This window comes from Chelonia mydas, chromosome 1, assembly GCF_015237465.2.
Source record: "Chelonia mydas isolate rCheMyd1 chromosome 1, rCheMyd1.pri.v2, whole genome shotgun sequence".
Lineage (NCBI taxonomy): Eukaryota > Metazoa > Chordata > Testudines > Cheloniidae > Chelonia > Chelonia mydas.
The window spans coordinates 250,876,934-250,904,585 of NC_057849.1; the positions used below are offsets into that span (position 1 = coordinate 250,876,934).

Consider the following 27,652-nt stretch of genomic DNA (forward strand, 5'->3'; position numbering starts at 1 on the left):
CAAAATCATGGGACTGGCTTAAAAAAAATGTATGTTTTTTTTTAAATGCATTTTGGGTGCTTTTACTTATCTTCTGGTTTTTGAATCTCTAGAGTGCATGTGGGTCACGTTTTTAAGTTTTACTCCATGACCATAAAGGCTAGAAGCTTACTTGTTTAATGCAAGCTGAGATTCTCACATATTTACAAGCCGCCAGGAGCTGAGGCTTTAAGAAAAACACCAACTACCACACAACTCTTGATAAAATCTCAAGAGCTGGCCTCACTGTCTTCTGAGAACCTTCAGGAGCATTTTGATCTGTGGTTGGTCTTCATGGCTTCCCTGTTGTCAGTTTCTTCTAAGCACAGCTTTTCAGCACGCACAACAGTGAATTGCCACTCCTAGCAGGCAGTGGGATAGTGAAAATCCTTAAAAGGCCTCTATGCACAGCTTTTGTATTCACTGGATTGTGCTGAAGTACCAGAGCCCTGACCATGTTTGATATCTATCCCCTCTCATATGTGCTCTCCCCCTTATTCACCAAAACTCTTTTCACTGTGGAAGTAGAGATTGCTCGCATTGCTAAGCATTGCATACTTCTCTGCACAATGCAGAAACCTCTTGGAACAGGTATTGAGCAAACACTGAGTTCTGAGCGTTTTGGCTCTCTGCAGCACTCAGCTGCAGGAGCAGCCTTTATATGCAAAACACTGTGTAAATGCAATGTTGAGGTCACACTGTTAAAATCATGAAACGTCAAAAGTGCAAGTTAAGGTTCCAAAAATTGTGCACTCTCTGTCAAGCTGTACATAAGCAGTATTTTAAATGCCTATTTAGGCTAAATGTGTAGCCTAATAGAATACTGTTTTTTGTAAAATGTATAAAATAAAATATACAGGATGTGTAGTCACACACGTATACCCCTCTCTACACAAAATATAGCTATTTAGATAGAATGGTGTATTAGGAAAGAGCATATCAGCAGCCACATGCGATGTGCTTTCCATGGCATCTGGAGAATTACTCTATACAGTTCTAGTAAGACAGGTCTTAAATGCATACTCCATCTTAAAAGTATGTTAAAAATCAATTGCTGTCTCTTAAAAGTATTGGAAATTTAATTACATTTGTAATCACCAGCTACATCTGTTAAGAGTCTGCTTTCAAATTATTATAGCACATGTAAAATCAGTATAAACTGGTTTTCTGAAAATAATGCATTTTTAAAGGATATAAATAATATAGTATAGAATTTTTTAACGACTTGGGTTTGATAATGCTGCTTGCAGCAGTAGTGAACAGGATTATCATTTACATCTTCATTATGGCACTGTAAACTTCCTAAGGTTTTCTTATAATAAGCCCATGTAAGCTTTCTTTCTTTTTACCAGTACACACTGTCTCTGTGAATAAGAGCTTTTAGTTGTTTTTAACGGAACCCTTGAATTTCTCCCCTCTGGGTCCAAAAGTGCAGGTCTATTGAAGTCAGTGGGAGTTTCGAATGAGCAAGGACTTCAGATCCTCAGAGGGGATGAATATTGAAACCACATCCAGACCCCAGTATAATAAAATTTGGCTATCACTGCTCCAACTTCTCAAAAAGTGACTGACATGTTATTTAACATCATCAGCTGAATTATAATCTCTTGAATGAATGCTGTAATATTCTAATTACAAAGCCATTGTATTGAATTATAGCTGAGCATGTTCCAAAAGTCTAATATCCTCTGAATTTAAACGTATCAGAATCAGACCTGAGGAACTTGTTGTGGGCTTAATTTAACACAGTTCTTCCTCTCTTTTTATAGTACCATGCATTTTTAATGAGTACTGTACAATAGAGGGAAACAAAGATGACATTGATATATTTTAGATATTGTCTTCTATATAAATTTGTTCTTATCTTAGATGAAAACTTGTGTATTTTGGCTACATTGATGACTATATAAACAGGCACTGATTTTAGGGATCATTCTAAGCAATAAACAATGCCAGATCTTTACGCTGTTATTGTTTTAAAAAACAAAAAAGCATTATTTGAGAGTGTGTTTGAAACAAAAACATGATAAAAATCACTTGTTTGATGCTGTGGTCATTTTTATATACAGTACAATATATTTTAGCTTTGTCATCATTTCATGATCCGGAAATTTGACTACAGAATGTTTCACAACATGTCACTGGGCTGGTAGTATATATCCTGAAATGACATACAGATCTGACTCTGGGCAAAGCTTTTAAGTATGGTGCATGGCATGGGCAAGTCAAAACGATTCCTGGCAGACAAAAGCTCATCTCTCTCCTCTTTCTCTCCCTCTACCCGTCTTCTGTCTAGGCATATCAAAGGCACAGTCGGTGGCAATGTTTTGGTGATGCATCCTGTGTATTAAAACAACTAATTAGTAAAAGGAGCCTTCCAATCTTCCCCAGAGCTATATATCTCTGTTTTACGATACTTGTACATAATTCCTGGCTTTTGTGAAAGCTGCTGATGTTTACTGTGTATTAGCTGGATAGAACAGCTGTAATAATATCCTGATTGCATTCAATTTGGTCTTTTTGAAAAGAGAGTCAAAAGCAATTTATTACTGTAGGTACAATATCTAGGGGGCTTTTTATCTGTCACTAAATGAATATATATTTTATGAGACACAGATGAATCCTCTTCAGTACCTACAGCTGTATTTGAAAGAGCCAATCGTAGGTCCCTGCTAAATGCAGTAGCATGCAAAACAAAATATAAACTTAAAGTATAAACAGTTGTACATGAATAGCTGCTCAGTAAGTAACTGATGTGCATATCCTGAAACTGGTTTCATTTTATATCTTACATTTAACTTAATTAATTTAAAATGTAAAATGATTGCATTCATTTGATACAACACCCCTTGATGCAGAGTGTCTTATAAATTTTGTCTCAAACATTCTACAGAATTAAAAAATATCAAATGATAAAAGAAGAGGGAAATTCAGAGAGAGACAAGGGGACCAGATAGTTTTTTAAATGGTGTACTCAGTATTATCAACCCCAAGTGTTCAAAAATCAAGAGTTAGGCCCCAAATATCATGAGATTTTAAAAAATAATAAATCTTGGGTTCTTAGTATTTGTCTTCTAGCATGTGAGCATTTAGTGTTCCTACTTTCAGGGTTTTCTCTGGAACCTTAGGGCTAGAAACTTTCTTTTATTTTTTAATGAAAGATGAGATTGTCACGTAATTACCTGTCTCCAGGAGCAGGGGCTTGAAGGATGAACACCAAATATCCTGAGACTTGTGATTAAAATTGTGAGACTTGGAAACGCTGAATATTAGCCTCTTGTCCGGATCAGTAATGACTCGAAGTCAACAGAGGTACAAACTTGTGTGAGACGAGAACCAGGCTTGTTCTAGGGCATAATGCTCCAGTTTTTTATGCTGGTGAACCCCAATGGAGTTACATCAGTATTAAACTGGACTAACATAGTGGTCAATCAGGCCCACTGTGTTCATAACACTTCTAAACAGAGTAGGATTCTACAACATTGTAACCGATGCTAAGCATTTTGAAAATAGCTATCTTATTCCATTTGCAGTTTTTACAAGACTTCCAGTTCAAAAACTTTATAAAACTAAACAGCTACAGAGCTTGGCTAAGGCTCTCCATTACATTGCACCTTATTAGTCATTTTAATTTCTGTAAGATGGCTGTGAAGCATACAGTTTTGATTTGCACAGGTGTAAATGATCACAAAAGTAGAGAATCAAGCCCTTTATATTCGCCAGTGGAAGATTATTTGCCCATCACTACGCATGTGTTCTATTTATAAAAATGTCCGATGTTTTTGTTTTTGGTCTTGCGCCAAGGACACAAAGCATCTGTTCTCCCCTCAGTGTGTGTGCATAACTCCCATGAATGACAATGGAAGTTACGCATGCGTGCATTGAGAGAATGGAACACAAAGACTAGAGCTGTCGCAACTGAAGAAGAGTGTGTGCACAGTTGCTTTGAAAGCCTAATTACGAGACAGCATTGCATTGCATAATGACATGGGGCCTTTCAGACTGCTTCTCCTACACTCCACTTGTACAGTATATACGAGCAAAGAACAGCATATTTATGGAGCAGCTGTAGGCACTCGTTAAGGTAGAAACAAGCTTCCCAATATAAGCTCAGCTTTCAACCTCCTCCTCTAATTTCCTCCAAAAAAACAATCATTCTGAAATTATGTATGTAGCATCCCATTCCAGGGAAGGATTTTGTCTTAAAAGTTTGGTAGAAAATCAGTAAAGAAATTTGAAAGTTTTGGGCCAGATCCTGGGCTGTGACCAAGGACCTGCCTATGGGAGAGAGAGCCTCTCTCTGTCCCCAGCTGCCATCTTTGTGAGCAGTGAGCTAACACCTCTTGGCTTTTAAGAAAGGGGCCCGTTGGCAGGACATTCTTTTGTGAGGGGCCCTCCATTTTGGAATTCACCCTCCCGTTATCCCTAGGTTTTAAATCGACAAATCTATTGATATTCAGAGCACAACGAAAAAGCCATCTCTTTTTCCAGGTTTTGAGGAGTGATGAGTATATTGAGGGCTTGTATTTGTGGTTGGGGGATTTGGGGTCTATGGGTGGAGCTGATTTCTGATTTCTTTTCAGCTGGCTATTTTCTCTGGTGTTGGGGTGGCTGGTGGGTTTACTTTTATACCAGTCTGACTGTATTCACTCCTGCCAAAGGTACCTAAAGCCTTTGATAGGCCTTTTTAAATGTACAATGCAAGTACAAATAAATAGATCTAAAATTTACTAATCGTTGGTGGAAAGCCAATATAAAAAGAGCAAGTTAAATTTCTCACTAGAGTGACTCTTCATAAAAAAAAAAAGTGAAGTATTCACCCAGCTCTCTTGTATAATATAGATAATACAGCTGGTTGAAAAATAATAACCCCAAATATCAAAGTTTCTGTTTTGCAGTGGTTGATACAGACCCATTTTTCTGTTTTGTACAAAACCAGTTTATTGCAACTTTTGTCTAAAGTGTTATCTAGATGCTTATGCACATTGTTTGTTTATCAAAGAGCAGGTTTTGGTAAATGAAAAATTTTGAAGATATTTTGATTAAAAAATCAATACAAATTGTGATTTAAATTTTTACAAAAAATGTCATGGGAAATTTTTAAAATTACAAAAAAGAGGGTCAACATGTCTTTGTGATTTTTTCATTTTTGCAAAAAGATTAGTTCTGGAAGAAAAAACATTTAGTTTTAAATATATATATATCACTCATCTCTAGTAGATGCCAGTATGCTCTTCAGACAAAGTAATCTGTCTTGATTTTCTTCTTTGCTTCCTATCTTCTATACACTGCTGAATCTGCCCAGTGATAGCATATGGACATGTCTACTTCTCACACTGAGTCCTTGTATAAATTTTTAAATCTCTGTCTATGGAGGCTAGAGGAAAAGTCAATTTTTCCCCAGTACTGCTTCCCTCACGTCTGTTCTCTGCTTCTTGGCATTTATCTAATTGAACTGAGACCTGAAACTACACAGGAAACTCTTCTTTTCCTGTCCAGATCCATATCTGTGTAGCATGTCTCAAATTGCCTCCTAGGAAGTGGCTTGCCGGGAACCACCAAGAAATGTGCTTGGAACTTCCAAGACTGATGGTTGTTAAAGATAGTGATGCCTGTCCCTCATGCTGGGAGATCGCAGGCAAAGCCAAAACATTCAGGACACTTCCTATTCCAGCTATAGTAATGTGGTACTTAATAACTTGACAGATGCCTCATGTGGAAGGGCTGATGCCAGAGATATTGACGCTACTTTGGTTGGCTGAAGCCTTTCCATGTGGGGCATCCCACAGTTGTTGCTAGCATGTTTGGGAAGTAGTGGAAACCTCATCTGTCGAATTATTCAAAGATAGACTGGATAAAACCCTCAAGATGTGCCATAGGGATGGACTTTTTTACTTAAGGAGTCTTTTAGTCTCTCGTTGATATCATTGTGTCATATACCTTCTCTGATGTCTTAGGTAGCTTGGAATTGTCATGCCAGAACATATCATTGGTCTATCCCATTCAGTATTCTACATCTGTCAGTAATCTGATGCTTCAGAGAAAGGCAGAAAAGTATGCTATATTGTTCTTGACCAATTTTACAATGCTAGGACGTGAGAGCAAAATATTTATTTCCAGCTCTCAACTCAGTGACCAGTTTACATCCTAAAGTGTGCTGATTCTTAACACTTGTAATTTTTAACCTATTAGTCTAACCACAAACATAATCTACCTCCAGTCCTATAATTATGAAAAATGAGAAAGTTCCTTATTTATAAATTCTTCAGACTGTACCTATCCTGACTGACAATGCTTCCTGTTAAAGCAACTTATTTTAAGGTGTTTGGGCATCCTATCATACACGAATAATGGCTTTGATTCTTGGCAACACTAATGACATTACCAGAGAGTTGGGAAGGAAATGTTCTGGCTTTAAAGGTCCTACATAAATGGTACCAATGCCCAATCAGCTGAAAAATGCTAACAAAAAGATAATCAGACTCTTGCTGGGAAGATGCTGAAGGAAGGCTTGGGTCCAGGTCCCATAGTTTCTGACCTTCACCATATCCCTCCCTTTATCTTTCTAGTTTAAAGCCCCCATGGACAGTCCAGCTAGCTCAACAATACTTTGTGCTAGTGCATTTGACAGGGAATAGATTTTTATATTTGATTCTTTTCCTGCTTTCCCAGACCGCCCCATCTGACTTAGTAAGTGCTTGCTTGGATATAGGAGAGAGAGCTTGGTCCAAAAGGCAATTCTTGCTCAAGATTTATAATTACTACAGAATGATAGTTATTTGTCAGGACACTTTTCTCAAGAACCGGACCCCAGAGACTCAAATTTTACTTCTGAGAAATGATCCCAGAATTCACATCATCTGTATAAATCCAGGTACAAGTACACTGTGGCAATCAGAACCCAGACACAAAAATACCCTCCCCTCTTAACTTGCCTTTAACATTGACAGATGACTCACTTTTCAGTAAGAGGACATGGTTCAGTAGCAGGACTATACAGGGGCCAGTGGTATTCAGTGATTTGGGGTTGTTTTTTTGGTATTACTGTAATCATTTGTGTGATAAATGTATTGAGACCATTAATTGCTTTTATGTTTGTTCATATTATTTAATTCCCAGGGTCTTTTCACCTTATTCACTTGATGTTTGATGACTACGTATTATACCTGTTAGAATCACTGCATTGTCAGGAGAGAGCTAATGAATTAATGAGGGCAATGAAAGGAGAAGGAAGCACAGGTGAGTTTGTTTTCTTAGCAGTACCTTACATACCTTCTATAATTTTATTCTCTGTGATTCACCCATTTCTGTACGTGGGCATTTCCCTATCCCCATTTATCCTAATCAGGCCTTTCCAGAAGGAATGTGTCATTTTTCAGCTGTATTATGTCAGACAAGTCAATTATGAGCCTCTCTGGTTAGTGAAAAAAGAACAGGAATACTTGTGGCACCTTAGAGACTAACAAATTTATTAGAGCATAAGCTTTCGTGAGCTACAGCTCACTTCACCGGATGCATTCAGTGGGGAGATTGAGTGTCCTGAAATTGATTTTTAATTAGACTGCCTGATTCTTGCTGTAACTATTGAGTTTAGTTATGAAAGTCTGAAAATTTCAACTCCTAAACCTGTATTTGAGATTTCAGCAAGGGAGTTTTATACTGAATGTTCACATCAACTAACCTATAAAACCACAGTCACATTTAAGTGACACGTGTCTTGATTCCCCTCTCCCTTACACTGGCTTTACAATAATATGTCCACTGTCTTTGGTCGGATTACTCCTGATTTTACACCACTGTGTCTGAGAAGAGAATCGGGGTGAGTGACTTTCATTGGTTAAGATTAAAGCCAAAGCTATGATTTATGATATACCAATGTTCAACTTCCAAAGAAAAAAATCTACATTATCAGTAGAAATACAGATGCCAGATACTCAGTGCTGTATGCTCAGGTACTTCAGTGCAGCCCCAGCGGTGTGGAGATCACCTATAACCTCCCAGTGCAGGATGCATGTGATGAAAAAGAGTCCTAGCAGGCATAGAGTCAGTGGAGCCAGCTTCCATCCCTCCCTGAAGCTACAATTAATTTAAATGGGAGTTGTATGGCTAAATCCCCTAGCTGGCTTTTGAAAAGTTCACCCATCCATTTTAGCATAGACTAAATATGACACCTAAGGTTTGGAAGGATGATCCAGTAGTTAGGGTGCTAGCCTGTGACTTGGAAGACCCAGGTTCAAATCTATGCTCCACCACAGACTTCCTGGGTAATTCATTTATCCTCTCTGTGCCTCAGTTCCCCACCTGTAAAATGGGCATAAGAGTACCTCACACTGATGTTGTGAGGATAAGCATGTTAATGATCAGGAGATGGGGCCATGAAAATGGGGCCATGAAAATACCTACGATAAAGACATATTTATGTAATTCCTCCACACACCAGAGTTTACATCTAAAATTAACTTTTCTAAGTGATCTATTTCATAGGGTTCCACGAGCCATATTTAACAACATTTTTATGACCTGTCTCCCAATCTTCAGCAGAAATACGAGAAGAAATTATATTGACAGAACCTGCTCCTCCAACTCCTTCCCCAGTGCCATTCTCTCCAGCTAAATCTGCCACCTTGGTGGAAGTGCCGTCTGCACCCTCACCTGTGAGCAGTCAATCCCCAGAGTACGCTAGCATAGCAACTACAACAGGTAGGTAGGCTAAGGATGGCTGGTTCTTGCATTCTTTTTTCCAAAAAAATGTTGTCAAAAAACCAAAAGCCTGCAATAAAAATTGTGAGCAATGTGTCAGTTTAGAGCCACTGTCTCTGAAGTCGCCCTCTCAAAATGGACTCAGCATATGTTCCTTATTTATAATTGTAAACAGATATTTTCTTTATATCTTGCCAAACATGACATGCAGTGCAACTGAAAAAGGATCCAATGTGTGCATGGATTCCTGGACATCAAGATATAAATTTGTAAAAGCAGATGGAAATCTCAATACATTATGGACTCTATGCAGATGTCTGGGGCCCTTGGAAGAACAGGGCCACAATTTTGTTCCAAAATGTTTTCAAACCTCAGTTTAAAATCTCATATTTCTAGCAATACTTTAAAAGAGCCTTTTCTAAATACAGCACTTTACAGGGCTTCTCGCCACAAATTTTTGGGTGGCCTCAGTGTGTGGCCACCAACTCTTGCTGGTAGCCGCACAGACACTTTTTCCTAAAATTATTTATTTTTCCTAAATTAATAAAGTAATATGCACATATATACATCTAAATCATTGTAATTTATTTATGTAAGGTTTTGGGCTTTTTTTTGAGGACTCAATAATAAAAATAATGTAGTTATCTCTATTCTTGACTGGACCTAACAGAATAGAAACACAAATAAGCTGCTTTGCATGTTCTTGTCTTTTTTTATTATTGTTTCTTTTGCTTTTTTGGTAAAAATGGTTGTACAACAATTCTGAAGTAAATTTTAAAGTGCTTTCACATAATAGAAGTCCAGATAATAATGAAAAACATATCTGGGCGGCTTGGGTCTGGGGAGGGGAGAGTCGGGGAGGATGCTCAGGATGGCTGAGGGGAGGGGAGGACACGTGTGTCCCCCACCCCCCCCCGGCCTCCTCACTCTGCTGCTGGTTCACCACTCACCTCCTTACTCCCCCGCTGCTCGCCTCCTCACCCCCCCTCGGCTTCTCACCTTGCTCCTTAAGCGTTGTGTGTCCCACCTGTGCCTCCAGAGAGGGGGCGCATGCAGCAACAGGGAGGAAGAGCAGTGTTCCCGCTAATTTTTCCCACCCATGTGCACCAATATGGAGGTGATGTGTGACCTTCACCTTCATATTGGTGCACAAAACCTTCATATTGGTGCACAAAACAAAATTCATGTGATGGGGGTAGGGCTGAGGGGGAATGTGGCAGGGCTGGAGCAGAGGGTTGAGGTGCAGGGGTGTGAGGGCTCTGTCTGGGCGTGTGGGCTCTGGGATGGGGCCAGGAATGAGGGGCTCAGGGCTGGGGCAGAGGGTTGGGGTGCAGGGGTGTGAGGGCTCCAGCTGGGGGTGCAGGCTCTGGGATGGGGTTGGGGATGTGGGGCCGGTCCCCAGGCGGGTTCCCTGAATACCTGCGTGGTGCTAAATAGGCTGCTACATGGCTGTGCAGCTTACAGGGAACTTGGAGGGGCTGATGCTTCCCCTCCCCCCAGCCCAGGAAACTGCCGTGGCCACAGGGAAACCCCCTAGTGGCCACATGCAGCCAGTGTGGCCACATTTGAGAAATGGTGCTTTAGAACACCCTCGATGACTTAACACACACTTTCTCTAAAAATGGACACAGTTTGAATGGGCCAGATTTATAAAGCTATATAGGCTCTTAGCGGGATTTTCAAAAACACCTCAACTCCCAATTCCCAATGGTAATAGATCCTGTCTGCATCTTCGGGTGCCTAAATCCTTTAAAAATCTGGCTCAGTTGCTCTAGGGTTTGTTTTGTTTTTCTGTTTTAATGCTTTGTTCATACCTTTCAACATCTTACAAGGACAGAATTTAGGAAATGAAGGCCTGTGGCTTGTATGCAACTGCATGCCTATAACTGCACATATAATTATAGCGGTTTCAGGAACACACTGTATATCAAATGGGCATGTAAAAGTCCTAATTAATAATTTGTGCATGAAGATACTCCGTTTGTGACTTGGGATTGCAAAAATTGCAAATGAACCAATAGGCACACAACTGGCTTGCAATTTGGTGTATACAAGTGGGCCTCTATACTCTGCATGTGAAATTCCTCTCATAGGCTCTCTGATATGAAAGACAGATTGTACATTCTGAAGGTGGTGGCCAGGGCCAGTCATGACCTTCAAGTCTCTGGGGTCAAAAATATTTTGTTTTCCTAATTTGAGTCTGCAAATGCAGGAAAGGAGTCAGGAACTTGAATGACTGTCAGAAGACATTCCAGGCACCCGATGCTGCCCTGGCTACTCAGTGGTGAAATGAATGATAAAACTTTCACTTTTGGAGGACTCTAGAGTAGCAACAAAAGCTTCTAGAAAAATGCCAGGAATGGCAATTTACCATCCTAGAGAATCAGACAGTAGTTAAAGGACTAATAAAGGTTTCTGCCAAATCTTTTTCATGCCTTCAAAGACATCCCAGGGAACCACAGTGTGTATTTGTGGCTGAAATAGATTTAAGAGCATTTTAATCCTACATAGCATTGTGGAAACCTCAGGTTTGCTTGTTGTTTGAGACTTTAGAATCATAGTCTAAAGTTTAGAGTGTATTTGGTGTGAAAATACAACAATCCCATGTCCTGAACAGCAAGACCACAAGACCAGAGTCATGTGGTTCTTGGACATGAAGGGTGAGTACCACTGTTCCCTCTAAGCTGTGTGCATGTGCACACAGATCGTAAACTCCGCACACATGGCAAAACACCGCGCACACAAAAAATGAAATACTACATCAGAGCCATGCTGAAATATCATTTACGGGCGACTTTTGACATTGTTCGCCTGCCATCTATCAACACAGCCAGATTCTACTAGCTGGCAAGGGGGGGAAAGGGAAAGGAGGGCAATGAATCGTACCTCTCCCCACCAGCATTTCGAATGTGAAACGTTGATCACGTCAGGACAGTCGGGACCCACACATCTCCTTGTAGTCTGTTCGTTTGGCTGTGTACAAACTCAAGTACGTGTGAATAAGTCAAAATGCCTGGCCGTAGTTGCTAAGGAACTGCAAAGATTTCCCAGAAATGAACAAAGGTAAGTGTTGTTTTTGTGACTGAAATCTTTCAAAGGCATTGAACTTCATACATTTTCTCGTGATGTTTTACCATTTTCCTGCGTTTTTTTGCCACAGATGCATGAATGTGATCGGAGCTATGCACAAACTTCCGGTATGCTGATCTGAATGATCTCCCGTTTGCCCTTTTGTCGAGTTACGCTGTTAAGCACATTGAAATAGTAGCCATTTCTTAAAAGTATTAATTTTAAATAAACCAATCTGGTAAAAAATCAGTCCCAAAAATGTCACTATCTAGAGGTCTAAAGCATAAAAGAACAGTGACTTAATTTAAATCTGGATGGCTGGATGAGACTATAGAGACGGTTACACCAAAGTCATGTAGGCCTAGGCTACACTGGCAAGGGGTGGGGGGGTGGGGGTTGAACTAAGATACGCAACTTCAGCTATGCTATTCATGTAGCTGAAGTCGAAGTATCTTAGTTCGACTTACCTGGCCGTCCTCATGGCAGTGAGTCAACTGCAGTGGCTCCCCCATCAACTCCGCTTACTCCTCCTGCCGGGGTGGAGTACAGGAGTCGATTCAGGGATCGATTTATCATGTCTAGATGAGACGCGATAAATCGATCCCCGATTGATCACTACGTGCCGGAAAATGTACCCATAGTGTAATGCTTGTTAAACTTTGTGAAATATTCACATATAATGAGGACAATGGAGTGGTTTGTGTATATTGTCGAGATGCCAGAGCTTCGGGAGAATTTTCAACAGGAAGAATGTGGAACTATTTATGGAAGTTGGATTTCTTAAAGCGTCATCTGTCAAGTAAGTCTCATATAGATGGTATAACAAGACTTAGGCCTGGCCTATATTGGGGGGGGGGAGGTGGAGGGCGGCGTTCAAACTGAGATACGCAACTTCAGCTACACTATTCATGTAGCTGAAGTCGAAGTATCTTAGTTCGACTTACCTGGGCGTCCTCATGGCGGCGAGTCGACCGCAATGGCTCTCCCGTCAACTCCGTTTACTCCTCCTGCTGAGGTGGCATACAGGCGTTGATTCGGGGATCGATTTATCGTGTCTAGACAAGGCACAATAAATTGATCCCCGATAGATCGATCACTACCCTCCGATCTGGCGGGTAGTGAAGACTTACCCTTTAGAAACAAAACCTGTCCTTACGGAGCGGATTGCTTAGCATGATTCTTGAAAGTCCCGCTGAAAAGCAGAGGAGGCAAATTAATCTTGAACACAAGCGCTCAAACCCAGAAGAAATCAAGGTACTTATTGACAGTGTGTTGTTAGCTATTAAAATTAACAGCTCAGTGCTTTCTGTTCAGAATATTAATGACCATATGGAAAAGTATGTGCGCATACCAGCTAGCTGGAGAAGTAAAAATTATGCTTTTGAATTTCTTGAAATTGTCAACTGCATTGTCCAAAATGACCTCATGCATGAAATAGCATCGGCAATGTTTCATACTCTAGCTGTTGGTGAAAGCACTGATATATCCATTGACACTTGATACTCTACTTTAAATATAGATCCATAAATTCTGCAGACTATAAAACTTCATTTGGTGGACTATTACAATTGCAAGAGTGTGATGTTGTTTCAATAGTGTCTGCAATCAAAGAGTTCTATAAAAAACACCAACTTGAGCTCATGAAAATGGTGATGTTCATATCTGATGGTGCTTCCGTGATGTTGGGCAAACTCAATGGCGTGGCGGCTCATCTGAAATGTGATAGTCCATACTTAGTCCAGCAACATTGTGTTGCACACCGGGAAGACTTGGGGATTTCCGATGCATTGAAAGAGATCAAGCTGATAAGAGACATCGAAACCTTAATGAGAACTGTCTACACAGTGTTCTGTCAGTCATCCAGGAGAAAATGCAAATTTCAGGAAATAGTGGATGCTTCTGAATGTGAGTCAGTGGCTTTCAGGGCACTCAATGAAGTGTGCTGGTTATCTAGGCACTTCGCACTTCCAGCAATTATTCGCAACTATAATCCTCTTCTGGAATATTTTGAGCAAGACAAAGATACTGATCCAGTTTCTAAATACTGCCACAAAAAGCTGAATACCATGGAATACCAAATAACATTAGAAGTTTTGAATGATGTTTTGTCGGAGCTGACTTCACTATCCACGCTGCTCCAGAAACGGGGCCTTACACCTCTTGAAGCATTTCACCTTGCCCGAGGTAAACTGAACAAGATCAGAAGACAGTCCCTTGGAGATTCAGTCTATGGAGTGACAAAGTTAAGGCTCTCTTAGATATGAGCTCTCAAGAAAATAATGAAATTGATACCAGTTCCATAATAACTTTCATAAACTTCTTGTGTGCACATTTGGCAGACAGGTTTCTAGAGGATGAAGTCCAGGAGTGCTCCGCTTTTGATCGTGCAGCAATAGTTAAGTGTGACTTCAATTTTGGAATTCATCAGGTCAAAACTCTATGTTCAAAATACAAAGACTTTCTTACTGAAGAGATTGTTATAGTCAGTCAGTACAATGACTTCAAGTTTGCAGTAGCTGAAAGAATCAAAAGCCAATTGATTTTAAGTTTCCCAGATATGGTGACATTTGCTCACCAGAACGAACGTTTCAGGATCTTGCAAAGTTGACGGATATTGGAGGAACATTCCTAGCATCAAGTGCAGACTGTGAGCGTGGCTTTAGTTTAATGAACACTCTAAAAAACAAATTACGGAATCGTTTACAAGTAGATCATTTGGACATGCTGATGTGTATTAAGAGTGACCAGCTGGATGGAGGACTGATAGATCTGGACAGAGTTTATATTGAATGGGCAAATGAAAAAGATCACAGGGAAAAACAGTAAGGTTAGTTTAGCAGTCTTTGACATTTCGACCAATAAGGAAATTAAAATGTATTTGTAATTACATATCTTATTCTTGGCTGATAATCATTTATTGATATTTTTTAGGAAAATTTTAAATTTAAAACACAAACTCTTGTTTTTCTTTTTTTACTTATGATGTCTCTTTCTGAAAACCCATACAAATTGACATAATGGCATACTTATTAAATTGTCTTTATTATATGTTTATCAAAATCTTTTCGGACATGTGTATAGAATGAAAGGTGAAAGTGGACACCAACTGGCAGAAGCCTATGGACTGATAATGATCATGATTAATATGTGCTTGATATATGCTCGTGATTGTCTATAAAAAAGATCATAATACGTAATGCTTAAAACTAACTTGTGCTTCATGAAGAATGGTTAAATTTCCTTTTTCTAAGTATTTAAAAACGACATTTATAAAATAACGTGGTGTAAAACTATTATTATCACAAATAGCAAATTAAAACTTTTTAAATGTATAAGCATTTTACTCGCTTGGGCGCATTTTCCTCATGGCACACAAATTTGAACTCTACTTCAAAAATTTTCACAGAAGAAATGTTTTGCGCACTTGGCCTGTCAAAAATTAGAGGAAATATTGGTGAGCACAAAAGCAAATACACTGTTTGAATGAAGCAGCATGCTATGTGCTCTCCCCAGTAGAGACTTGAGACATAGATTTTATGAATAATTTGATTCGTAGATTTTAAGGCCAGAAGGGACCATTGTGATCATCTAGTCGGGCCACCTATGTAACACAGGCCAGAAAACCTCCCCCAGGAACAAGAAATTGAAAAGCAGGTAACTGTGTGCTGCCCCTCAAAGGAGAGACCTACAAAATGAGAATGGTCTGAGGTAGTAAGAGTGGGGAATGTGGAAGGGACTCACACTGGCATTATGTTAATTTATTTGTACTTTAATTATGTTTACTAGGGTGCTTGAGTGATTGTCTCTCTCCTGCTATGGCCCTCCAAGGCTGAGGACTGCTAGGGTGAAGCCTCAGGATGGACATAGGGACTATGGCTAAGGAACCCTCCCACCTGAGCATTTCTACCACAGCCTGTCTTAGCTAAACCTCCATGGAAGACCTTTCTGCTACAGTTCATCTTTGATCATTACAGTCCTCCTTTTTCACCAGCTCTTCATTTCCCTTCCTCCCCCACCTCCCCTATTTTCTCCCCATATTCTTTTGTTTGGCAGAACTGCTGCTTCTCTCTGGCCATTGAGCTCAGCTTTGTTTTAATCACCATTATCTTAATTTTTGTCTAGAACGCAACTCATATGAATAAGGGTTCATATAAGTAAAGTAATCCAGAACCAGAAACATTGCAGCTGCAGGAATTGGTTGTATTTTACTTTGTGTGTGCTGAGGATGTATTATAAACCATCTGGGCTAATCAACCTGCCATAGTTCTAGGATATCAATTAATAGAGGGTATATTCTGCAGTTTGTAGAAAAATATAATAGGAAGTTTTTAAAAACATTAGAGGGGACATCAAAAAAATTACCCAAAACTGGTGGTGATGTCGATGCAGATAATATTCCAGACATGTGAAAAATGTAAAAGGCATTTGTGTGGAAAGTTCATGTACGTTGATGATAAAATAAAAAGGGGAGGTTTTTAAATAAAAATGTAAAAGATACTTCTTATCCATGTTTTTCTTGATTCTAAGGGCTGGTCTACACTAGAAAGGTTTTCCTCATTAACTACATTAGCATAGATAAAGTAGCAAAATGCCCCTAGTGTGGATGCAGTTGTTCCGTATAAAAATGCTGATTTTTAGCTATAAAGCCTAAAGTTTATTTCAGTTCAGGAAGGGGAATAAGCTATACTGGTGGGTATGTCTACACTACAACGGCACAGCAGCTACACCACTGAAGTATAAACACTTGCTACAGCAAAGGAAGGGATTTTTCCACTGCTGTAGAAAATTCATCCCCTCAAGAGGCTGCATGTACAGTAGGGGTTAGGTCAACCTAACTACATTGTACAGGGCACAACATTTTTCACAGTCCTGAGCAACATAGCTAAGTTGACCTAAGTTTTAGGTGCAGTCTCACCTTTATATCCGTCTAACTGAATCCATACTAGGGCTTGCACTAGTACAACTATGTTAGTAAAAAAAAATCACACCACTACTCAGAATAGTTGTATTGATAAAGCTTTCAAGTGCAGACCAGGCCCTAGTGCTTATACAGCATGTAAAGTAAAAATCAAAATATTTGAAAATGTAAGTACTCCAGCTCAGTGAAGTTATGCATATTTATACCAGGTGAGGATTTGAGGGATGAAGTGTAAAATTCTCAATGTATTTTCTTTTGTTTGTTTTTTAATTCTGTGTATTTTCTCCAGATAAGTGGATCGAACCAGCAATTCTCTTGAGATATATTTAAAAATTACTGTGTTGCCTTTCTTTAATTTTTTTTTTTTAATTTAGGTAATTGTAGCAGTGTGGAAATGCATTGTACAACTAGAAAACTAGTCTGGTTGGTTGCCAATAGCTTGCAGTTCCCCCATTTGAGGTGTCATTAAGTCTTTGCTGCTTGTGGCACTGGCAATAAAGGTTAACTATTAAACTTGCTTTTTAAACTTCCTGCATGCACTCAATGGTCAAACACAAAAGCAGCAAATTAAATCACTGCGATTAGATGACACCTAACTAAAGTAAGGTAAATCCTATATAGATTGCTCTGGTGTAAAACATCTGGCATGCCCAGTTAACGTTTTATTTAAATTTTTCTGTTAAATTACTGAAAGTTTAAAAGGATAATTAGCCCTAATTCTTTCTAAATTACAAAGGCCAGATTAATGATTGGTCAAATTACAACAATATTGTAACAAAAGTGATGGGTATATGGTTGACTCTGCAGTCCTCTCTTAAAGCCTGGGATTACTCATTTGCTAATGCCATTGCTGTTAGAAGAACCTGAACTGGTTTACAGAAATTCTGCATTGTAAATGTTTGCTAATAGATAACTAATTATTTCTCCACCTCCTTGTCATCACCACCTCCACTGTCTTCCTCTCCGTTACAAGGGACTGTATATTTGAATTGAAGGTTCATTTCAATAGTACTGTACACTATTCCTCAGGGTGCTGACTTGGTAGTAATGCTCCCTGGGGCTGATCTTGTAAACTCTTAGTGAGTGTTACCAGTTCTCATGATTTTATCAAGAGTCTCATGATATTTGGTGCTTTTACTTAAAGCTCCAGCTCCTTGATTCATGAGAATGCTATTTTTTGTTAAAAATTAAGGTAAGTTTCTAGCCCTCATGGTTGCAGAGAAAAGCTTGATGATGCAAACCCTGAAGGATCCAGCACCAGAAAGCAAATGAAAAGAACCCCAAATGTCTGGTTTTTAAAAATCTGATTTTTAAGCCAGTCTCCTGATTTTGGAGAGACTGAGGGCTTGTCTACATGCACTTCGATGCAGTGGCACAGCTGCACCAATTCAACTGCAGCACTAAGTGAAGACACTACCTATGCTGATGGGAGAGCTTCTCCTCTCGGGGTAGTTAATCCACCTCCCCAAGAGGCAGTAGCTATGTTGACAGTAGCTATGAATCCCTCCCATCAACATAGCACCATTTACACTGGTGATTAGGTCGGCACAATTGCATTGCTCAGGGGTGTGGATTTTCCACACTCCTGAGCAACGTAGTTATACCGACATAAGTCTGTCGTAAACATTATACCTAGTATTGTATTGTTTACTACCAGGTATAATATTTACTATTGCGATTCCTACTGACATCTGTGGGCTTGCTTCAGTGTTGCCATGCACCTTTGCAGTCCAGTGCAAAGTGGCTGTAAAATGTGAAACCATGTGTGAATGTGTGTACCATTGTGAAATGGTAGCATTTTACATCCACTTTGCATTCACTTTGCACTGGTATAAATGACTGCACAAGAGGCAGGACAATAGCTAATCAGCCTGGCTATATGGGACTATTCACAGCAGTACACGCACACCACCAAGTACAGTCAGGGTTTGTAGTACAAATCACACGTCCGTGAATGAAATTCCTTTGGATTTTTGGCTTTGCTGTGTGAAAGCGCAACAAGGCTGTTGTTGGGCTTTTAGCAGAGCTATTTATACATTGTGCTTCCTACAGAGGGCCTCTTGCTGTCGTGTCTTCAACAATGTACTCAGTCTTAAAAAAGTAAAAAATAAAGTGAAATGAAGTAAAAGAACTTTCTATGTTTATTCAAACCCCAAAGGCTGAAATCACAAGGAAAAACAAAGTGTTGTCAAATCACTCAACCACTACTGTTTTACGTTCAGTTTGGTTCAGTTCAGTGGGTACAGCAGCTAAAAAAGGCTGTCTTCTGGATTCCAGAAATCAATGGGATTGATTGTATAAAAGCTGTGGGATTGGGATTCTGGTGTCTGGTGTTTTAAAAATCAAAACAATCACAATCTCTTCAATTGCCTCTCCTCCTACCTTTTGCCCTACCACAATGTATGGAAGGGCTCTGATTGGTGCCCTCCCTTAACACATACATACACACGTGTACTCTGCACTCTTCTTCCTCCAACAGGAAATTGAGACCTTCCAAATCTGAGCCACTCCTTCCCCTCTCTCTTCATGTGCAGATCACTCTGTGAAAGCTACTGCATTCCCTCCACAAGGGAGAGAAGGGGTGAGTAGTCATCCTTTTCCAGTCCAGTCTCAAATGCAAGAGAGGCCTCCTTGATACAAAATCTTTCAATAGTCAGATGCTCTGCAAATCCAGAGACAAGTCCACCACATGCAAGCTGCTAGTCTTCAGACGTCCCAGAAAGCAAGCCTTTCCTAGAGCAGTAGCCTGAGGTGCTGCTGTCTGGCATGGTGAAGATGTTCTGACGATCGTCCTGGGAGATTTCAGCAGCCATATTGACAACCCCTCCAATGCAATGGCCTAAAAGCTCTTCGCCGCATTTTCCATTTTTAGTTTCTCATAGGTAACATCTGGCTCTACACACAGAGCAGGTCATGCTTTGGACCTGAATTTTGAATGGGACTTGGCTATGGATTCATCGATTTTTGAGGCCAGCAGTGACTACTAGATCATTCTCACTCACTTAAAAGGGGGAACCTAACCTGATATAGAGGACACAAGAAACGGCCCCCTATGCTGGACTGACCGTCACTTCCTTCAGGCTGGTTTCCAGACAAAAAGGAAGGTAACGTAATGGCCTGGACCCAGTCAAGTCCAAAACACAGTTGCAGGTAATGCCACCCCACCAAATTGCTGTAGGATACAGGGTCTGTTGAGTCACTGTGACCGCTCATTAAACACAACCATTGATGTTCTAGCATTGGAATGCCTGCACCCTCCTCATTGCTCCCATAGATCTCAGTGGTTCTCTGCAAACCTGTAACAGAAGAAGTAGAAAGGAAGAAAATTCAAGTGTTAGTGATGGAGAACAGAAGCAAATGCAGACAGGCTGTAGCACAAGCAATTCTTGTGAACCTACTCTCAGGCATGTATCAGGGGGTAGCCGTGTTAGTCTGTATCCACAAAAACAACAAGGAGTCTGGTGACACCTTAAAGACTAACAGATTTATTTGGGCATAAGCTTTCGTGGGTAAATCTGTTAGTCTTTAAGGTGCCACCAGACTCGTTGTTCTTACTCTCAGGCATGAAACATGCAAAGTACTCCCACCTCTTCTCCAGCTCAGCAGCCATAAAGTCACAACCTACTGGAGATTTTGTCTATGAATCACCTTGTTTAGCACAGCGTGTCCCACTTTAGTCCCAGAATTGAGCACTTTCCACTACAAAGAACTATCTGCCTGACTTTCTGAAGAAAATCACCCACATCTGAGATTGCTTCTCCATTCACCAAGAGCCATACAATGAACACAGAGCTGACAACACAGTAACTTGCCTCTCTGAATTAGGTCCTTTGACACAACAGAAAGTCCTAGAGGTGCTGAAGGAAAATCTAAGTCAGCTCCTGAAACTCTAGTCCATTCCCTTTTTTAGCTGGAGAAAGAGAGCTGAGAGCACCTGGTGACCTTTATTCTACTATCTTCATTGGTTCCCTGTTCTATACTGGGTCAAATTCAAGATGTTGGCCCTCATCCGCAACAGCTATGTTACCCCAGAATTATGGAACCACCAACCTCAAGAATGGGAGTCACGTAGAGAGGACAAGTTTTCTCAAGAACTGGCCCATAAATCTGGAGTTCCCACCTGGAGGAGACCAGGCTGACTAAAAACTTCAGCACCTTCAGAGCAAAATGCAAAACCCACTTCTTTGCCTTAACCTTCCTAGAATAGAACCATATTAAAAGTCAACAAAGTCTGGTCCCTGCTGACTAGTGGGAAGAGAGAGGAACGTCTCCAAGTGTGCACTTGTTATTATTTTGGGAGCCAATCTGATACCACAATGATGGGGACCACATTAGAACTTACATTGGTGGGTAGATGAAAGCCAAGTCAGGCTGCGGGGAATTCATTTGCCTGAGTCCAACCCTCTTCTATGCCCACAAGGGCCCTGACTGGTTTTCCTACCACACCAGCCCTGATCATCCTGAGGATCAAGTTAGTCCGGCACGGAGCTCCATTCTGTTGCAGAGAGGGGCTCAGGATTTGGCCCATAATGTCTATGGAATGTTTTGTGCTAGGGCTGTTCTCCCAGCTCTAAGCCCTGTCCTGTATTTTGTATATTATATTATATTAATTATATTATATATTTCTATTTGTATTACTGTAGTGCCTAAGAGCCCTAGTCATGGACCAGGACCCCAGTGTGCTAGGTGCTGTACAAACTGATCAAAAAGACAGTCCCTGCCCAAAGGTTTATAGGCACAAATTACAGCATTGCATTGATTATTCCCATCCTGCTATGTTTCAAAAATACTAGTTGTGTCTGGGTTGTCTCCTAGTATCTGATATTCTGGCTCACCTATTTGTACCTTTTGAAGTGTTCTTCAAAAATGGGTGTTTTACTGCTTCCACTATGGCCATTTTTATTCACCTCCTTTGGTTGATGTTCTTCACAGGCATCACCTTATTAGATTGCTCTTTACTGGCTGTTTCAAAATGGATCGTTTCAAAGGACTACAGCTCATGTTAACTATGAATGTCAACTTTGTTTGTTCTGCAGGAGCTATGCAGTCCTATACATGGTCACTCACATACACTGTGACAACAGCTGCTGGTTCACCTGCTGAGAACTCGCAACAGCTGCCCTGCATGAGAAGTCCTCATGTGCCTTCTTCATCTGTCACACACAGGATACCTGTTTACCCCCACAGAGAGGACCACGGGTAGGTCACTTTCCAGTTTGTTTATTTGAGTTTTAAGGACTCGTCTAAATTTGCAATAATTTTTTTTTCAAAAGCAGTTGGAATCCAAGGTCTGTTTCCTGAGGGAATAGATCGTCATTGCAAATGTGATAGCGTTGTATGGTTATATGGTCTCTCACATATTTCCATTTATTCATTTAAAACATAATGCTAGTCATAAACACAAGGAAACCTGGAAAATAAGTTCTAAAGGGAGAAGGCCTGGATGGATGATCTAATTAGGTTTCTTTCTGTCTCTGATTCCTATTATTCTATGTCAATGGCCTAGATATGTCAAGAAAAGCTAACCCTCCTTCACCAAGGTAATTGCTAGTCTCACAGAGCAACAATTTCCAGGGTTTGGAAAGACAGACAATTTTTGAACTAGAAGGAGAATCCAGCATAACAAATGTGTCAAAGCCTCGGAGTAATGCTGACCAATGAAAATAGTAAACATTGACATAGCACAATTTATTAGAGATCTTGGAGCACTTTACAAACTTTAACAAAGCCTAACAACACTTCTGTTCGAAAGCAATAGCCATTCTGTATATTCCCAACTTATAGGGCTCTGTATCAAGCTCAGAGAACTCCTCTGTCCCTTCCACAGCTAGCCAAACACCATAACAAAATCACCCATTGGGCAGGCCCGTGCATGTACCAGGATTAGGAGTGTGGGAGATATTGCTGATAGCCTGAGTGCAACACAAGGTGAAGACTTCTTTCTGAATTCCTCAAGCTCTGTCCACAGTTTCCATGTGTGGAAATGCTTACTCCATAGTGGAAGATAAGAGATTCATTGCTTTGTGGAGAGCCAGCACAATATCTATGCACCATTGAGGGCTTCGGTCCTCGATCTGGGCTGAATTTCACACAAAATGCGGATCCTCAGCCTGCCAATATATCTGAATGGAGAGAACCTCTTCTGGCTTTTCTAGAACAATTTCTGCTGGAGCTACTACCAGTCATCACTGAAGATGGATACCCTCTGGAATGCAAAAACTTTGCAGAGTACTGATGAGGAGAGCACCTTAAAGGGCTCAAGAGTTTTTACACTGACTTTTATTTTACCACATAACCGGGCTTAAGACAGAGTCAAGCTCAGAGTCATTTTGAGTCATGCTCAGAAAATGTAAATGTATCTTTTTGTACTTGAGGCCGGTCGTGCAAAACAAAATGAAAGCTTCATGATAAAAGCAGCTTTCATGACCATAAATAGTGAGGGATCATTACTGCTTCCCTCTGAATTTGAAGTGGTGACAATAATAGATAATATAAGACTCCAAACCTTCCTGGGAAGATGCTGAGATAGTGACATTCAGCTGTGTTTTAAATGAGGGGATTTATCAGACATTTCTTAATTAGCCTAATTGTACTGGTGAAAATATTATTGAAAGTGGCAGGAGTGTAACTTCTTGTTGTGGCCTTTTCTTTTCTTTTCTTTTCTTTTCTTTTCTTTTCTTTTCTTTTCTTTTCTTTTCTTTTCTTTTCAGAGGCTATGTAAAATTATTTACTCCTAAAGCCCAGTTAAACTGTCCAAGATGGGAAGGGGTTAGTGAGACTTATTCTGGAGAGTAGGTGGAAAAGTCGGAAACCTCGAGCACCTAAGACCGATTTGCACAAGTGCGCAAACATCCTTTAACACAGTCAGAAAACATTCTTCCAAAATACCAAATGAAGAAATGTATATTGTGTATATCAATGGCACCTCCTAGGAGATAGTGGAGGATAACAAGACAGAAACTGCTTACCTTTCTTCTACGAACTGCAAGAGTCACGCTAACAGCAGCATGGAAAACCTTATAATTGTCCACCCCTTGGGAGGTCTTGGCAACTCTGCAGTACCAACCTTTGTCCTGAAATCATCCTTAGTGGCGTGGTCTGCGTGCCACTTGCCAGACAAGTGCTATAGGCACCTTAGGTGCCAGGCCTGAAGGCACTGGCAGGTTCCAGTTAGACTCTGCTAGCTGCCTCCAATCACTGTGTTCCACCCAAGGGCCATGAGAAAGCTTGCCTCTGTGACCTAATGCCTTCAAACTGCCCTGGAACCTTCCCTTTCTGGTGACCTATATCCCTTCTGAGCAGGAGGAAAGGAGCAGCAGCAAATTCACCCTCATTCACACTCTGTTGGTCTGTTACTGCACAGGTGATTAATCACAACCTCCTAATTACCCAGGAATCCAGATAGCTTCAGGTGATAGAATCATAGAGTATCAGGGTTGGAAGGGACCTCAGGAGGTCAACTAGTCCAACCCTCTGCTCAAAGCAGGACCAATCCCCAATTTTTGCCCCAGATCCCTAAATGGCCCCCTCAAGGATTGAACTCAGAACCCTGGGTTTAGCAGGCTAATGCTCAAACCACTGAGCTATCCCTCCAAATCCTGGTAACAGAGAAGTGCAGACGTCAAAGACTGTCTCTCTTGTGCTCTCAGTGCCCACCTTGCTGGGCCCAGGCATCATGAAAGAGGAAGCTGCCTGTTTCAAATGCAGATGGGGTCTGGAATGGGGTAGGGGGAATAGATTAGGGCAAGGAGCCTACATGCGTGAGACTGAGACTGGAGGTTGATGGTGTGGGTGGGAGGGGAAATTGGGAGTTGAAATGGGGAGAGACCGGGATTAGATGAGCAAGGAGACTGAAACTGGTACAGGGAGTCCAGAGGGGTGAGACTGAGGGCTTGTCTACTCTTAAAATGCTGCAGTGGCACAGCTGCACCTCTGCAGGGCTTCACTATAGACACTACCTAAACAGAGAGGCGGGATTCTCCCATTGATGTAGTTCATTCACCTGCCCTAGCGCTGTCTTCATGGGGATTTAGGTTGGCTTTGTTACACTGCTTAGGGGGTGTGGATTTTTCACACATCCCTGACTGACATAGTTAAGCCAAACTAACTTTATAGAGTAGACCAGGCCTAGGACTTGCTGAGCAAGAAGATTGGGACTAAGATGAGATGCCTTAAGAGTGGAGACTGGTACTGGCTAGTTGAGAAGAATGGGATTGGAATGAGGAGCTGGGGCGGGGAAGACACAGGACTAGGACAGGGTTGCGTTGGAGGGCATGGGACAGAAGGGATCAAGTTCTGGGGGAACAGGCAGAAGAGTCTGTGCCTACTAGAGCACATTCCCCTACAGAATTTGAAATGGAAACCAAGATTCCTGAGGCTTGTCTACGTGGCGTGGCAGAGCGCACCAGAGGGATGTGATCTGCAAAGCACCCAGCTGTGCTGTGTAGACCCTGCTGGCACATTCCAAAAAGTACCTAGTTTGCATTAACGTGACTTAGGGACTTTTTAGAATGCACCAATGGAGTGTACATAGGGCAGTTAGAGTGCAATGTGTCTGAACACTGTAAAAACATACCCCTCTATGGCGAGCAGCAGTGACCTCCAATTTGGGCAACTTAATGTACCCTCTCTACACACAATCACAGCATACATAATTTGAAAGCTTATTATGTCTACCTTAAGATGACATGTGATGCGGAATTGTCAAATGGTGCCATTATCATAGAAAGAGGGGTAAACAATTACACCATCCACATATTAAAATGGCCACTTTGAAATATTCGCATTTGTTTCTGTTATTATTTCAAGACATAAAAATGGATTTCTTTGGATTTCAGAGCATCACGACAATCAGAAGAGTAAAGCAAAATCTAATGAATTAGTACAGTTATCATTGAACTGTAATAGCACTGGTGACATCTCTAGTCAACATCATTATCATCACCTTGTTCCTTATGATTTCTGTCAAGAGTGTATTGGTTACCCAGTCTTCATTGCCTTTGCATACACACAGTTCTGTGCAGGGAAGATTGTTCTGACTACAGACAGTTGATTGTGCAGTGACGCCTACTGTTACAGGCACAGATAAGGTCTTGAAGAAGCTCAAATGCCACTGGCCCATGAAGAATACAAGAATGAGCTCATCATCCACATTTGCCCATCCATGTTGCAATGATGATCCAATATCTGGTTTACCTGTGTGTGTGAAGACGTCCAAATCTTTGTCTGCCAAGATGCTCTTTTGACCTGCTCTTCAAAACTGTCATCGTGTGGTGGGAGTTTGGCCGATTCCGTGTCCTTTCTGATGGCTACATTGAGCCAAAAGCAATGTGGGTCCCCTTTCTCACGCTGGTCATACAGCACTGCTACCAACTTTCTTGTTGCAGAAATTGTGGCTTGTCAGTCACACTCTCCCAATTTGGCAAGATCTCTGATGAGGTAAGCTCCCTTTGTTTTGACAAACTGAACACAGATTTTTCCCCTGAATCCCAAATAGGGATGACACAGATGCATCCTATCAATGCAGGTACAGCAAGAAGTATATTGCAGAATTCAGGAGTGTATGAGTGTGTCACAAACTGCATGCACAGATATGAAGTGACACTAGTCAGTCATGCTTGTAATGGTGCCTGGTTTCAATCCACATGCTATCTGTGTGTTCCATTTATGGAAGGTGGTGAACAGCAGGACCAAAACCTCTGTATCAGTTGACCTAATTGCTATGGTTCCTTTGACACTAAGAGACTCAAAAGCCATATTGGCACATATAGCATGCAGAAGCATCCTTGTGTCCACTTTCTCTTGAGTATTGTACAAGGCTTGGGCTTCTTCAACATCTCTGTTGGTGATGGACTTTGCTACCTCACCACTGGAAAAGTCTCCAGCAAGAAGGAGTGTTTGTGTTGGGTGTGCTCCTACACACTTAGGTGCATTTTAAACCATGTATTCATAGAGGAATTTTACAATGTTTGTAAAATGTCATGTTTAGAAACTTTTTCCAGGGAGGCACAGGAATCCACCAATCCAGGCATCCACCAATCACCTGGTATTTCTTGCGTCCAACCTTAGATCCTGTCTAGCGCTGTCTTTCTGCAGTTTTAATAGTGTTACTGTTGTCATATCTCTCAAAGACTTCAATTACAGAATTAGCTTTGTGAAATCCCAGGGCCTTCCTCAAGAACTCAGCAGCCAGTTCACTGAATGTGTGGAATTTATTTGTCTCCAGCCATCATTGTATGACAGCCATGGCATCTCTGATGTATACAGCGGTTTCTTTGTTGCATGCTCTTAGCTCATGGATTCTTTCAGCTTGAGCTTCCAGCTGATGCACTAATTTAGCTTTGTCTGTTCTCATTGTTTCATCAGCATGAAAGAGGAACATAGGCACAGGTCCTATTGGGTGACTAAGAACAATTGCCATTGAAACATCATCTCTGCCTCTTGCTAAAGATAGGGCTCTGTGGGAAACAGTTTCTGCACTTATAGCTGCTGTGAGTGTCCCTCCTTTGCCGGACTTAAATTTGGTCTTCTTGGCCATATTAGCAAATGTTTTGATGCCAGTTTTCCTGCCTGGGCTGAAGAAACTACATGACCCATCAGAATCAAGTGTACCTCTCCTAAATCTCTCCATTTGTTTTTCACCAGCATCTACTATTTTCAGTAGAGACTCTTGTACATCCAATGTTACATGAAGTCTATAGATATGTTGCTAAGCACCTCTGGATGTGATTCAGGGTCAAATGGGTTTGTCATATTGTTGATGACATAGTTAGTAAGAGCTGTAACATAGTCTTCATCCCTCTCCAGTGCAGAGGGAAGAACTTGCTTTGTGGACTTTGTCTTCACTTCTTTCTCCTGTAGCTTTTGCTTATTCACTCGGGACATGTTTTGTGAGGGGCATCTGACGAGCTGGCTTCTTTATTCTAAGTCCTACAATCCTACTGCTGC

The 27,652-nt window shown here is 40.9% G+C and overlaps 1 protein-coding gene across 3 annotated transcripts in view; it reads left to right on the forward strand.

The window, feature by feature from the left end:
• The window catches only part of RFX4 (regulatory factor X4), a 131,751-nt gene that overhangs the window by 83,682 nt on the left and 20,417 nt on the right, over positions 1 to 27,652 (forward strand). The window contains exons 14-16 of one of the 3 annotated variants that reach the window (XM_043542267.1): positions 7,138 to 7,257; positions 8,560 to 8,718; positions 21,742 to 21,904. In XM_043542267.1, the coding sequence (XP_043398202.1) occupies positions 7,138 to 7,257; positions 8,560 to 8,718; positions 21,742 to 21,904 (442 nt within the window). Of the gene's footprint in view, positions 1 to 7,137; positions 7,258 to 8,556; positions 8,719 to 21,741; positions 21,905 to 27,652 lie in introns of all 3 variants that reach the window. The other 2 variants (XM_037880158.2, XM_037880166.2) reach the window with 2 other exon arrangements.